Here is a 15,338-nt window from a genome sequence, read left to right as displayed (position 1 = left end):
AATGCAGGTAAAACAGCACCTATAGAGAAATTTATTGCTTTCAATGCTAATACTAGAAAAAACAAAAGTCAATAATCATAAGTTTTTATCTGAAATCAGTAAAAGAAGAGTAAAGTAAACCTGAAATAATTAGAAGTCAGGAAATGAGAGCAAAAAACTATGAAATAAAGAACAAACCAACTTTCAAGAAAATCAACAATTTCAACAGTTGAGTTTTTCAAAAAGGTATAAAATTGTTAAAGCTCTAATGGTTGCTCAGAGAAAAAAGGAAAAAATATTACTGATAACCAGATATGAAATGTCTGAGTAATAACCAGTGATACGAGTATCACTGCAGATCAGACATTAAAGGGATAATGAAAAAATATACTCATAAATTTGATAACTTAGATGCACACATTCCTTGAACAATACAGCTTATTAAAATAGAAATAGAACTAATAGTCTGAGTAGCATATGAAGAAATTTGAATTCATTATCAAAAATCTTCACACAAAATACTGCTGAATTCTATTAAGGATTTAACCTTACACAGAATTTTTCAGATTTCTTAGGTTGGTATTTCTTTGATCTAGAAATCTGATGAAGTCATGAAAAAATGAATTATAAACCATTATCTCATGAGCATAAACACAGAAATCAAAACAAAGCATTAGCACATCAAGCCCAGCAAAATATGTAAAGGTTATACATAATGATTAAAGGGAGTTACCCCATTCATTCAAAAGTAAAATATGTAAAGGTTATATATTATAATTAATGATGTTTATCCCATGTATTCAAAAGTTAATATACTATATTAAACAGCTTAAAAGATGGCCATCTCAGTAGATGCAGAAAGAGAATTTTATGTATTCAATACTTAATTTCACTAAAAAAGCTCCATAATAGCAACAGTAGGGAACTTTATAAATTGAACAAAGCTCATCTATGAAAAACCTGCAGCTAAAAATTTTTTTTTTTTTTTAAAGATTTTATTTATTTATTTGACAGAGAGCTAGAGCAGGAACACAAGCAGGGGGAGTGGGAGAAGGAGAAGGAGGCTTTCCACTGAGCAGGGAGGCCTATGTGGGACTGGATCCCAGGACCCTGAGATCATGACCTGAGCCGAAGGCAGACGCTTAATGACTGAGCCACCCAGGTGCCCCCCTGCAGTTAACATTCTTAATGTTAGATAAATAGTGATATATCTGTACAATGGAATACCAATCAGCAATAAAAAGAACTGAAGTAGGAATGCATGGAACAGCATGGATATAGTTTATACATTCTGCCTAGCAAAAGAAGCAGACACAAGACGTATGTGCTGTATGATTAAATTTATTTGAAACTCAGATACCTGTAGTGACAATGAAAATTAAGGTTTCTTGAAGCTTGAACTTAGGAAGGATTGATGAGGGTGGTGTATGAATGTCCATTTGGGTGACGGAAGTGTTCTATATCTTGATTGTTGTGGTTCCGTGGTGCCTACATTTGTCAAAAGATATTGGAATGTCCATTTAAAAATGGTTCATTTTATTGTATGTAAACATTCTAATAAACTAATTTAAAATACATTACAAAAAGATATGTGGCTTAGGTTAATATTGAAAGTGGTTAGAATAGATCACTGTACTTGTTAGCATTACATTTAAGTTATTAAAAGTTGTTTGCTTTAATTCTCAAATGTTTCAGATATGTGAGTGGAGGCTTTTGTTGTTTGAACCATTATTATTAATGATTATTAATTGTTATTAATCTAATTAAAATGTTTGGTTCTGGGATCATCTAGAATTCAGTTCAAATGTTGGCTTTGTTACTTACTACATATATGGCTTTGGAAAGGTTTTTTTGGGGGGGGGGAGTTCTTAATATCTCTTTACCCAGTTATTTTCAAAATGAGGAATAATAGTTCTTAATGTTAAGCCTATGAATGATTATGTAAATTAGATATAATTCATGTACAGTGCTTAGCAAGTGCCTGCCATAGATTACGCCCTGAATAAATGTAACTACATTTTTATTAATTACCTTGTTGTTATCCTTACTGTTAAACTTCAACAGACTCCTTTAGTTCAATGAACTGATACCATGTGTTTTTCCCTACCCCTCAACCCCATTCTGAAGTGTTTCTGGGATTTTCTTGGATGATACACTCTAGAACTTTTTCTTAGATTATAAGGCCTTTTGAGAATCTAATAAGAGATATGCTTCTTATACCCAGAAAAATAAGCTGAAAAAATACGCATAAAATTTTCCATGGGTTGTTCATAAATTCATTAAAGCCTATAAATAAGATCCTTTGCTGCTGAGCAAGATTGTAGAAACAACTTTCTTTCTTATATAATGTTAAAATTTCTTAAAAAAATTTTTTATTGTAGTTTAAATTTTTATTGTTTCAAATTTAGACTTCATTCATCTGTGAATTAAAATGATCTTAAACTTTTAAGAATGAAAATGAACTTTTTAAAATAAAAATTTGCTAATATTACTAGTTGCTGTATTTGGAAACTCCCCTACTTTGATCAGATTGAATCTTATGTACATAACTTTTAGAAAATGATTAAATTTTGTCCAACAAGTTCTTTAACAAAAGCATGTCAAAATTCACAGCTCTGTCATGTTTGGCTAAGAGCTGTGAATTTTGACATGCTTTTGTTAAGGAACTTGTATAATATGACTTCTTGGATTTCTAAATTAGCATTTTACTACCTAAATATTCCTAAAATTGTTATTGTTTAAAACAATATCCAAAATAATCAGTTTAAGTGAATTTTACTTTATTGGATATTTTAGTGGTCTGTCATTTAATTTTTTATTTTTATTTTACCATTTTTAATTAGGAGGTATAGAATGTAAACAGTATGGAAGGGGAAAGTCAAGATCTTTGTGATTCTACATTCTTCAAAAACAAATTATTCTTTCAGAAACTGTTTTGACTGGGACTACCTCACCTTTACTGTCTCCGGGGAATGGGAATGAAATTGCACCTGGATCAGTTACACAGCCAAAGAAAATTCGAGGAATTGGATTTGGAGATATTTTTAAAGAAGGCTCTGTGAAACTTAGGACAAGAACATCTGGTAGTGAAATAGAAGAGAAGAAACCAGAAAAGGTAATAATGTTGAACTTCTAGATTAACTGCACTTATTCTCATTAAGTATTTTTTAAAATGTAAAAGTTTGCAACTCTGTTATATTTCCTTTTTTGAGATCACTAATTGGTTATGAATGAGAAGACTGAGAAACTGCAACTTTATAGTGATTACTTTAATGTTTATATTTGGTTCTTTTAAAATGAGAACGTTTACTGGTAAATTTAACACCAACTTTTCTTAGTGGAAACTTTAGAGTTTTTGGTTATCATAGGTAAAAATAGAAAAGGCGATTTTTTTTTTTTGCTTTGCCTTTTAAAAGCTAAAATTACATATTTTTTCTTTTAATTTGGAATAGGCCTAACATGGGTCATTTTAAAATGGATTCACAATGAGATACTAAGTTAATTAGGCTCTACTTAACTTTCCTCTGGATTGTCTGCTATGGTGAAATCTGCTAATCTCTCTCTAAGTGTATGGAGAACTTTATTTTTCATTAGTATTTCATTGTGAAATAAATCAAAATGAATGTACCATAAATTATAACATCTAATAACAGATTTTATTTATTTTACTTTATTTTTTACCACTTGGTGAGATCCTTTTTATTTTTTCCTTCCAAATTAATAACAGATTTTAAAATAAACTCGCAAGTCTTTGTTTTGGGGGAAAATAGCTACAATTTCTGGAACACTAATTACAAGGCTGTATTGTTTCTGAGGCTCACACCTTAGAGATACAGACTACTTATTTCGGATAGGAGCTTTTTCCATTGACTTTTAGGGTGTTGTTTCGTTTTAGTTCTCAGTTGTATGTCTGTATTTAACTCTTAAGAGTTTTAAGTATTTCAGTATTTGCTTGCCTAGTTCAGCTATATTTCACTTATAAGACTGTTTTGGTTGGTGAGATATATTCTCAAGTTTTCTTCTAAAGTGGTTAGTTTCAATATATTTTTTCTTTCCCACCTTGCTACATACTTTTTCATGTAATAATGATTTGGATTCAGGAAAGAGAACTTGTACTTTCTACCCTACCCTCTCCTAGCTCTGAGACTGTCTGGCAGTAAGATTATGGAGCCTAATTGATTCTTAGTTTTAAAGGTGAAGATTGGAATTCTTGTGGTTTTGGAATGGTGCAGTATAGCCATGTAAGAGCCAGGAATGTTGGAGAAGCAGTGTTTGCATTATGAGGGACATTAGATAATCTGGGGCTCCTTTCTAACTCTAAAGCTTATGATTTATATCAAGTAACTTTATTTAATTAATGATTACACTAGTACTCTTTCAGATGCCACTTAAAATGTTCACTACTCAAGAGTTAATTATTAGTGAGAGTTGTCTCAGGGTTACCCTGTATTGATGGCCTTTGAGCCTTGCTTTGATCACTGACCCAGGAATTGATAGAGAGCACATTTGCTATGTTTGTGGGTGACATCAGATTAGAAGAAATGATGGGTAGAATTGGGAGAAATTAAAGTGAGTATCTTAAAATACACAGAACACACAGTAATAGGTAGTTGGTACATTTAGATTTTTAACTAATGACAGCTAAGGTCAAATGTAATGTTTTTTCTGGGGAGAGAAGTCAAGGAAAACACTAGTATGAAGGATTTACTTCACTCCTTTACAAGGTAAAATTTTCTCCTAGACTATAGTTACAGAGGTTATAACATTAGCTAGGTATTTTTATTCAGATAGCAGCAATGAAGTATAAAGACTTTGTTTTCTTCCCTATGTCATCGTAAGGAAGTTTAGTGCTGTTGTTTAAGAGCCACTTTCTGGAGTCAGACTTTCATAGATTCAGATCTGGGTTCCACTACTAAATTACTGTTATTGTGGGCAGGTTACTTAACTGCTTCCTAATCTATAAAAGGAGCACATAATAGTGCTTACTTTATGCAGATTGTTTTGAGGATTAAGTTATAATGTATATTAAGTGTTAGCTAAGGGATTGGTATTCAGTACATTTTCAGATGCTATTTTTTTTTTATATTTTATTCATTTATTTGTCAGAGAGAGAGCACAAGCAGGGGGAGCAGCAGAGGGAGAGGGAGAAGCAGGCTCCCCACCGAGCAGGGAGCCCGATACCCCATGGGGCTCGATCCCAGGCCTCTGGGATCATGACCTGAGCTGAAGGCAGACATTTAACTGACTGAGCCACCCAGGTGTCCCAGATGCTATTGTTTTTATTGATTTTAGAGGTTTAAAACTAAATTACAGTACTGTGTTATGGGTAGCAGAGAATGTGAATTATCCTTAAGATAGGGAGTTTTAAAAATGTGAAGTTCTGGGGCGCCTGGGTGACTCAGTCATTAAGCGTCTGCCTTCAGCTCAGGTCATGATCCCAGGGTCCTGGGATCGAGCCCCGCATCGGGCTCCCTGCTCCGCGGGAAGCCTGCTTCTCCCTCTCCCACTCCCCCTGCTTGTGTTCCCTCTCTCGCTGTGTCTCTCTCTGTCAAATAAATAAAATCTTAAAAAAAATAAATAAATAAAAAATAAAAATGTGAAGTTCTGAGATATCATTTAGGAAAGCTTATGTCATCTTTGTCTTTTCATTACAGAGTTGTCAGTCACATTACTAACCTGGCTGTAGGTATCGTTAGGGAAAGCTGGCTAATGCAAATGGAAATTTTATTTAAGAATATTATCTTAATTCTCACCTAAAATAGTTGATACCATCCTTTTCTATTCCAGCCTTTAGTTATACAGTCAGTAGGATCCAAAGCACAGAGTGTGGACATAACAAAAACAGACACAGAAAGTAAAACTAAAGGTAAGTTTTTGAATAAAATTTGCATATTGGTAATGAAGCATGCCCAAATACATTATTAGATTTTTTGAAGATGTTTGTTAACACTGTACTGCTTGATCAGACTATTAGATCCTATGAGATGTAAGTACTACAGTGTCAAAGATTTTAGTGTGCTTTGTTCACTCATGTATCCCCCTGTGGTTAGAACTGCGCCTAGAACATAGTAGGCACTTAGTAACTATTTGAGTGCATGGATTAATGAAATTATTACTTAATTCAGTGTATAGTATTGGCCAAAATTATTCATTCATCTTTAATAGCTTCTAGTGTGCATTTTTTTTACACAAAGTAGAGGCTTAATAAGTATTATTGAAAGAATCAATTTGTTTAAACTACATTATTTACATTCTTTATTTTAGCAAAGGAATATTGTAGAACATTATTTGCCTATGAAGGTACTAATGAAGATGAGCTTTCTTTTAAAGAGGGAGAGATAATCTACTTGATAAGTAAGGTAAGCTATTTCTCAGTTTTTCAGTGCATTATTTAATTATTCATTCTTACATTCCTCCTACAATGTAAGCTCTAGAGGAGCTGGAACTTTGAGAACCTGGCACATAGTAAGTGCTCAGAAAGGCTTTTTTTTTTTGAGAACATTTTTCTTGTCTATCTAATAATTGATTTATTGGGGATTATTTTTACCATCATGTGTGTTTTTTCTCTAACCTCGGCTCCTCCAGGTTTCTGTTCTCACTTCCTAGTTCACCTCATTACATTTTTCCCCATCTAATGTTTGTTGTTTATAATATAAAAAGAGATCTTCTCCCTCTGCCCCTTCCCCTGCTTGATCTCTCTCTCTCAAAATGAATAAATAAATCTTTAAAAAAAAAAAGAAAAAGACGGGCACCTGGGTGGCTCAATCATTAAGCATCTCCCTTTGGCCCAGGTCATGGTCCCAGGGTCCTGGGATCGAGCCCCACATCACGCTCTCTGCTTGGCGGGAAGCCTGCTTCTCCCTCTGACCCTCCCCCTGCTTGTGTCCCTTTCTCGCTGTGTCTCTCTTTGTCAAATAAATAAATAAACTCCTAAAAAAAATAATAATGACATAAAAAGAAAAAGAAGGAAACAATTTAAATTCCATCAATATGGAAATGTTTATAAAACCATACAGTGGAAAGTGATGCAGCTATTTCAAAGAATGAAGTAGTTTTATAACTTGGAATAAATTATGGCAAAAAAAAAGAGAAAACCCAGGAGTATTGGGGTCTGGGCAGAATCCCGTTACTATTTGTAATAGAAGAAGACTATAAATGTTTTGGTTTTGTTATAACCATATAGAATAATTTCTAAAAAATTTCCCCTTGTTTTAAATTGACTTTATCAGATGGTTTAGTGTATGTGATTTTTAATATCCATAGTTTTGGACTGATAATCACCCAATTTCTCATGGAAGGGGGGGTATTTGGAAAGAATTGTAAAATATCTTGTTAATTTCTAAGGCAAATGAATAATGTGCTTGTTTTTTGGTATATAAAATGTTAAGAATGTTAAGTAAGATACAGTTTAGAAAATCATATTCTCGCTCCACCTCCTCTCCCACTTTCCTTTTTCCTTTCTCCTTGTAAACGGAATTTTAAAATTATTTGACTTACTTAAAAAAATGAAACCCAATTTTATAATACTGCTGGAAGTAATATGTGGGTAATATTTGCTTTTAGGAGGACCTTATGATCTGTTTAGCCCTTTTTTTTCCTTGTAAAAATAATGGAATTCAGTACTTTGCCATTTTGTTGTAAACTTTTTTCTTATTTAAAGATAACCCCAGTTATTTTAATTATTCCTCATTTTGCATTATAGGAGACTGGAGAAGCTGGCTGGTGGAAGGGTGAACTTAATGGTAAAGAAGGAGTATTTCCGGATAACTTTGCTATTCAGATAAATGAACTGGATAAAGACTTTCCAGTAAGCTTTTATTTTTCAATGATGATAATAGTTTAATGAACCTTTTGCCAATATTTCTTTAAAAACAGGTTTTTTGCTTTGTTACTGAATAACTTTATGAGGGGGTTTCCAATTTATATATTGAGGTAAAATTGATTTGAACTGTAGTAAAACAAAATAATATTTCAGTTCTGTGTTTTATTTCTGGTGTTCTTTCCCCACTGACTATATTGAAAAGTAATGTTAGACTTTGTTACTTTATTATAATTAAATGAAAAAGTCTCTCGTAGTAGACAAATTAACACTTCCCTGGAAGAAATTATACTTTAATTTTTTGGAAAATCTTATTTTAAGCTACTCTTGATCTTATAGTACTACTCTGTCAGTGCATTTTTGGGAGGGTAAGAAGCAGTCTATGCTTTATTACAGGATTTAAAGTGACGCTGAGTCATTCATCAGTGCTCTTTTGCTTTTCTGCAACTTGATCCCTTTTTTCCCCATAGAACGATGGACCTCATTGAGGATTGATTGATTGATTGATTGACTGAAATATAATTGACATACAGTATCCTATTGTTTTAGGTGTTATAGATCATAGTGATTAGGTATTTTTATATATTACTGAATGGGCCCTATAATAAGTCTAGTTATGTCACCAAAGTTATTATAATATTATTGACTATGTTCTCTATGCTGTACATTACAGCCCCGTGACTTATTTATTTATTTTATAACTGGAAGTTTGTATCTCTTACTCCCCTGCAACTTATTTCACCTGCTCCCTAGCCCCTTCCCCCTTATGGTAACCAACAGTCTGTTTCCTGTATCTGTGAGTCTGTTTCTGTTTTTTTGTTTTTTTTTTCATTTGTTTGTTTTTTAGATTACACAATAAGTGAAATCATATGGTATTGTCTTTACCTGTTTGACTTATATCACTTAGCATATTATCCTCTAGGTCCATCTATGGATTTCATTCTTTTTATAGCTAAGTAATAATCCATTGTGTATGTATACATCATGTGTGTGTGTATATAGATATATGTTGTCTTCCAGTAGTGAACAGTTTTACTTCTTCCTTTCCAATTTGGATGCTTTTTATTTCTTTTTCTTGCCTAATTGCTGTGGCCAAGACTTCCAGTACTGTGTTGAAGAAAAGTGGTGAGAGTGGGCATCCTTATCTTGTTCCTGACCCTAGAGAAAGAGCTTTTAGCTTTTTACCATTGAGTGTGATGTTAACTTTGGGTTTGTCATGTATGGACTTTATTACATTGATGTACATTCCTTCTATACCCACTTTGTTGAGAGTTTTTATAAATGGATGTTGGGTTTTTTAAATGGTCTTTCTGCATTTGTTGAGATGACCATAGGATTTTTATCCTTTATTTTATTAAAATGGTGTATTTTGTTGATTGGTTTAAAGATGTTGAATCATTCTGATATAAATCCTAAGTGATCATGATGTATGATCCTTTTGATGTATTCAGTTTGCTAATATTTTGTTAAGGATTTTTGCATTTGTGTTCACCAGAGATACTGCCTGTAAATTTTTTTTTTTTTTCTTTCTGTGATGTCTGACTGGTTTTGATATCAGGGTAATGCTGGCCTCATAAAATGAGTTTGGAAGCATTCCTTCCTCTTTAGTTTTTTGAAATAATTTGAGAAGGATAGTTACTAACTCCTTTTTAAATGTTTGGTAGAATTAACCTATGAAGCTGTCTGGTCCTGGACTTTTAAATTACTAATTGAATTTTATTACTTGTAATTGGTCTATTGACATTTTCTATTTCTTTGTAATCAAGTCTCAGAACCCAGAGGAAATGGATAATTATTAGAAAAGTGAAATTTATCCATTTCTGGGTTTTCCAGTTTGTTGGCATGTAATTGTAGTAATTTCTTATGATCCTTTATATTTCTGTCATGTCAGTTGTAATTTTTTCTATTTAATTTCTTGTATATTTATTTGGGTCCTCTCTTTTTGTCTTGATTTTTGAGTAGAGGTTTATTGATTTTGCTTATCTTTTCAGTAGTCAGCTTTTAGTTTCATTGATCTTGTCTTTTGTTTTTTAATCTCTATTTTGTTTATTTCTGCTCTGGTCTTTGTTCTTCTACTAACTTTGGGTTTTGTTCTTTTTTTTTTTTTTCCTAGTTCCTTTAGGTGTAAATTTAGATTGTTTATTTGGGAATTTTCTTATTTCTTGAGGTAGGCTTGCTTGTATTGCTATGAACTTGCCTGTTACAATTGCTTTTGCCGTGTTCCATAGGTTTGGAAAGTTGTTTCTATTTTCATTTGTCTCAACATATTTTTTGATGTTCTCTTTGATTTCTTTGTTGACCCATTGATTGTTTAGTAGCATTGTTTAGTCTCCCTGTGTTTGTGTTTTTTTCCAGGTATCTTCTTGTTAATTAATTTCTAATTTTATACCATTGGGGTTGGAAAAGATACTTGTTATGATTTCAGTCTTCTGGAATTTTTTGAGATTTGTTTTGTGGCTTCACATCTGGAGACTGTTCCATGTGCACTTGAAAAGAATATGTATTCTATAGTTTTTTGGATAAAATCGTCTGTATATATCTATTAAGTCCATCTGGTTTAATGTGTTGTTTAAGGCCAGTGTTTCCTTATTAATATTCTCTCTGGATGATCTATCCATTGATGTAAGTGGAGTATTAAAGTCACCCACTATTATTGTGTTACTGTCAATTTTATGTCTGTTAATACTTGCTTTATATATAATTTTGGTGCTTCTGTGTTGGGGGCATAAATATTTATGAATGTTACAACCTCATCTTGGATTGACACCTTTATTATATGATACCCTTTGTCTTTTCTTACAGTCTTTAAAGTCTCTTTTGTCTGATGAGTATTGCTACATAAGCTTTCTTTTTGTTTCCATTTGCATGAAATATCTTTTTCCATCCCTTTACTTTCAGTCTGTGTCTTTAGATCTGAAGTGAGTCTTCGTAGACAGCATATAGATGGGTCTTGGTTTTCTGTTTATCCATTCATCCACTCTGTGTGTTTTGATTGGAACATTCAGTTCATTTATATTTAAAGTAATTATTTGTATGTATGTACTTACTGCCATTTTAATTGTTTCCTGTTTGTTTTTGTAGCTTTTCTCTGTTCATTTCTTCTCTTGGTCTCTTCTCTTGTGGTTTGATAGTTTTCTTTGGTGTTATATTTGGGCTCCTTTTTCTTTATTTTTTGTGTTTATTCTGTAGGCTTTTAGTTTGTGGTTACTACACGGTTTCTGTATTATTGACCTATATATGGCAGTCTATTTTAAGCTAATAGTTACTTAAAGTCAAATGTATTTCTAGCACTAAACTTTTATCCCGCATCTGATCCATGTTTTATGTTCTGATGTTTTACTTTACATCTTTTTATTTTGTGTATCCCTTAACTAGTTATTGTAGTTATAGTAAATTTTACTATTTTTGTTTTTTAACTTTTATACTGTTTAAGTGGCTGATTTACTGCCTTTATTATATATTTATTTTTATCAGTGAGATTTTGTTTCTTTCATATATTATTTTATTTGTAGTTACAGTCTTTTTTTCTACTTAAAGAAGACCCTTTAACATTTCTTGTAAGGCCTTTTTAGTGGTGATGAACTTCTTTAGTTTTTGCTTATCTGGGAAATCTCTCCTTCAGTTGTGAATAATTTTGCCTCGTGGAGTATTCTTGGTTATGAGTTTTGCCTTTCAGGTTTTTAAATGTATACTGTCACTCCCTTCTTGCCCACAAAAAGTTTCTGCTGCAAAAATCAGCTGATATGGGGTTTCCCTTACATGTGACTGTTTTTCTTTTGTTACCTTTAAGATTTTCTCTTTAACTTTTGCCATTTTAAATATAATATATCTTTGTGTGGCTCTTTTTGGTTTCATCTTGGTTTGGAACTCTCTTTGCTTCCTGGACATGGATGTCTTTCCTTCACTAGGTTAAGAACATTTGTAGCCATTATTTCTTCACATAGATTTTCTTACTCTTTTTCCTCCTTCTGAAACCTCTATAATGTGAATGTTAGTATACTTGATGTCATTTCTGAGGTCCCTTAAACTATTCTCATTTTTTTTTAAAGATTTTATTTATTTTTTTGACAGAGACATAGAGAGAGAGGAAACATAAGCAGGGGGAGAGGGAGAAGCAGGCTTCCCGCTGAGCAGGGAGCCCGATGTGGGGCTCGATCCCAGGACCCTGTGATCATGACGTGAGCCAAAGGCAGACGCTTAATGACTGAGCCACCCAGGCGCCCCAACTATTCTCATTTTTTTTAAATTCTTTTTTCTTCTGCTGTTCTGACTGGGTGATTTCCACTATTCTGCCTTCCAGTGATACATTCTTCTTTATCCTCTAATCTCTTGATGCCCTCTGTGTACTTTTAGTTCAGTTACTGAAATTTTCAGCTCTGTGACTTTTTTTTTTTTTTTGAGTGAGAGAGCACATGCGAGCAGGGGTAGGAGGAGCACATGCGAGCAGAGGAGAGAAAGAATCTCAAGCAGGTTCCATGCCCAGCACAGAGCATGACACCAGGGCTCGATCTCTTGACCGCGAGATCGTGACCTGAGCCCAACTTGAGTCGGATGCTTAACCGACTGAGGCACCCCTCTTTTTGGTAATCAGTCATGAATAGTTTTGATTATCATTAAGATATTTTGGCATTTACCAAACTCACTGGTGAGTTTTGACATATTTGAATTTTGATCAAGAAGTCATTTGTTCTTTTTATTTTAAAATTAAAATAAATTTTATTTATTTTATTTCCCACCTCTTTGTTAAGGTTTCTTTCTGTATTCCTTCATTCTTCTCCTAAGTTCAGTGAACATTTTTATGACCATTAGTTTGAACTGTTTATCAAGAAAGCTATTTATCTCTCTTATTCTATATTGTTCTCTTGTCTTGAACATCTTCTTTCTCTGGATATTGTTTGTCTTTCTGTGTTTTTGTCTGTAAATTTGGTGGAACAGCTACCTCTTGGTCTTGAAGGAGTGGCCTTGTATAGGAATGTCTCCTTTGTTGACTGTGTGTACCAAGGGGATTTGGCTGGGCAGCTGGAGCTGGAGTAGACATGAGCTAGGGGTGCCCTGGGGCTTGCTACACCAGGGCACTTTGGCAGGATGGCTGGGGCTAGAGTTGGTCCAGGCTCCTTGGCAGATGACTTGAGCAGGTGTGGGCATGGGAGGGCTTCCAATGTACTCTGTGCCAGGGCCACACTGGTGGGAGAGCTTGAGCTATTGGCTGCAGGCCTGGCATATCCTGGAGCTTCTGGGGCCACCTTGTTGTGATGGCTAGAGCTGGGCCTGGCACAGGGCAGTGGATTGCCTTGGTGGGACAGCTGAAACTGTTCTGGGCTTGGGGGCCCAGATTTGCTGGGGCAGTCCTAGCAGGCCAGCTAGAGTACCTGGACTCTTTTCATCAGTACTGTCAAGTATGGGTGTGGGGAACATAAACAGTGGCGCTTGCAGGCGTCTTTGACCCCTGGAAAGAGTTCCAGCAGTTCCTTCATTTGGCAGAGGCTCTAGAGTTAGTAAATGGATTTCCTTCACTTGTAGTCTAGCTGCCTTTAAATTGCTGTTTTGTTTCTGTGCCTCAGGGCAGGTTAGTCTGCTTGGGACCCTCAGTGATATCCCTCCCTACTGCAGGTTCTTGTATCTGGGGTGTGGTTTGTGTTGTTATCTTGTATGCTACTGTTCTCTGTGTGGTTCCTCTGTTGTTTGTTGTGTAGAAGCTATTCAATCCACCCTCACTTTTTCAGGAGGAATGGCTCTATATGTAGGTGTAAATTTACTGTGTCCGTGTGAGGAAGTCAGTTCAGAGTCTTCCTGTGCCACCGTCTTGGACTGCCTCCACTTTGCTGCTTCTCTAATTGAGTTAGAGAGCAGACACCCAGAGCAAGACAGTCTACCGTATTTTATTTAAGCCAATGTAGAAATTTCTAACCTTGTAGTCTTTATGTAGTTAAGTAAATTATTAGAGGTTGCTCTATGGGTTAATGCTGTCTGAGGTCCTTCTTTTGCTAGATTTCATTCAGTATTTATTCAGCCTTTCAGCGTGCTTTATTTTAATGCCTAATGAACAAATTATTTTGGGGGGGGCTTTATCTGGTGTTTATACAGCCTTGACTCTCAGTTATTTTTTAATTTGGGAAAACCAAATTCACATGCTTAGGAATATTTCACGTTTTTTAAATCACTAAATTAAGTCTTAAAAATAAATGAACACTGGGGTGCCTGGGTGGCTTAGTCAGTTAAGTGTCTGATCTTGATTTTAGCTCAGGTGACGATCTCAGGGTTGTGGGATCCAGCCCCATGTGGGGCTCCACGTTGGGTGTGGAGTTTGCTTAACATTCTCTCTCTCCCTCTTCCCTGCTTCCCCCCCTGCTCTCTCTCTTAAAAAAAAAAAAAAAAGAAACGAATGCTTATAAACCCAAGAGAATTTGAATAAATTGAGGAAAAATAAACCTTTTTTTAAAAGGTTTTATTTATTTGTTTTAGAGAGAAAGAGTGTGTGTGTGCACGCACAGCAGGGGAGGGAGAGGGATAAACAGAATCCATGCTGAGCATGGAGCCCAATGTGGGGCTCAGTCTCACGACCCTGAGATTGTGACCTGAGCTGAAATCAAGAGTTGGACACTTGACTGACTGAGCCACCCATGTGCCCCAAAGACCTTTGCTTTAAATCTTCTCTTGGAGAGTTCTGAAGAATTAAGTGTATAAGCTACTCTTTTTTTTTTTTTTTTTTTTTTTGTAAACCTGTCTCTCTCTTCCTTTCCTGCCACCTCTCCTTCCCCGTACTACTCAGTTGTTAAAGGGAGGTAAAATTGTGCCTAGGAATCTTAAAGTAGGGGAGGCAGTCATGAATAGTTTTGATTATCATTAAGATATTTTGGCATTTACCAAACTCACTGGTGAGTTTTGACATATTTGAATTTTAATCAAGAAGTCATTTGTTCTTTTTTTTTATTTTAAAGATTTTATTTACTTAATTTGACAGAGACACAGTGAGAGAGGGAACATAAGCAGGAGGAGTGGGAGAGGGAGAAGCAGGCCTCCCTTGGAGCAGGGAGCCGGATGCAGGGCTCCATCCCAGGACTCTGGGATCAGGACTTGGGCCGAAGGCAGACGCCCAAGGACTGAGCCACCCAGGCGCCCCAGCATTTGTTCTGATAGATTAAATTTTTTGTCAGTGACGTTTTGGCTGTTAAGATCTTTTTATTTTATAATTTTTGGCAGGGATGGGATGAGGACAGATAGTCCTTCAATTTAGATTATTAATGATCAGAATTTAAGTATAAATATGTAACATGTAAGTGTTCATGTATCTTCACCATTGTTATTTTAATAGAAACCAAAGAAACCACCACCACCTGCTAAAGGTCCAGGTAGGTAAGAAACACATTATTCAGTTTGCTGTTTTTCATATTTTCAAGTTATAAAACGGTGAAATTGGGTTTTAAGTATAAACCACTTATATTAGCAAAAACCATATATGATGTGATATATACAAACTTTAGAAATATATAAAAATTAAATGTTTACATATATTAATATCAGTATTTTTTAAAGTATAAAC

General features: G+C 34.5%; 1 protein-coding gene across 1 annotated transcript in view; it reads left to right on the top strand.

Moving 5' to 3' along the window:
- Nucleotides 1–15,338, top strand: part of LOC110582196 (CD2 associated protein) — a 133,429-nt gene that overhangs the window by 75,915 nt on the left and 42,176 nt on the right. Inside the window, exons 6-10 of the mRNA XM_021692137.2 lie at nucleotides 2,907–3,094; nucleotides 5,767–5,845; nucleotides 6,244–6,338; nucleotides 7,682–7,786; nucleotides 15,111–15,147. Coding sequence (XP_021547812.1) covers nucleotides 2,907–3,094; nucleotides 5,767–5,845; nucleotides 6,244–6,338; nucleotides 7,682–7,786; nucleotides 15,111–15,147 — 504 coding nt within the window. The remainder of the gene's footprint in view (nucleotides 1–2,906; nucleotides 3,095–5,766; nucleotides 5,846–6,243; nucleotides 6,339–7,681; nucleotides 7,787–15,110; nucleotides 15,148–15,338) is intronic.

The sequence above is a fragment of the Neomonachus schauinslandi genome, chromosome 8, assembly GCF_002201575.2.
Source record: "Neomonachus schauinslandi chromosome 8, ASM220157v2, whole genome shotgun sequence".
NCBI lineage: Eukaryota > Metazoa > Chordata > Mammalia > Carnivora > Phocidae > Neomonachus > Neomonachus schauinslandi.
Note: the sequence above shows the minus strand (reverse complement) of the source record. Positions and strands in the feature narration are given on the sequence as shown.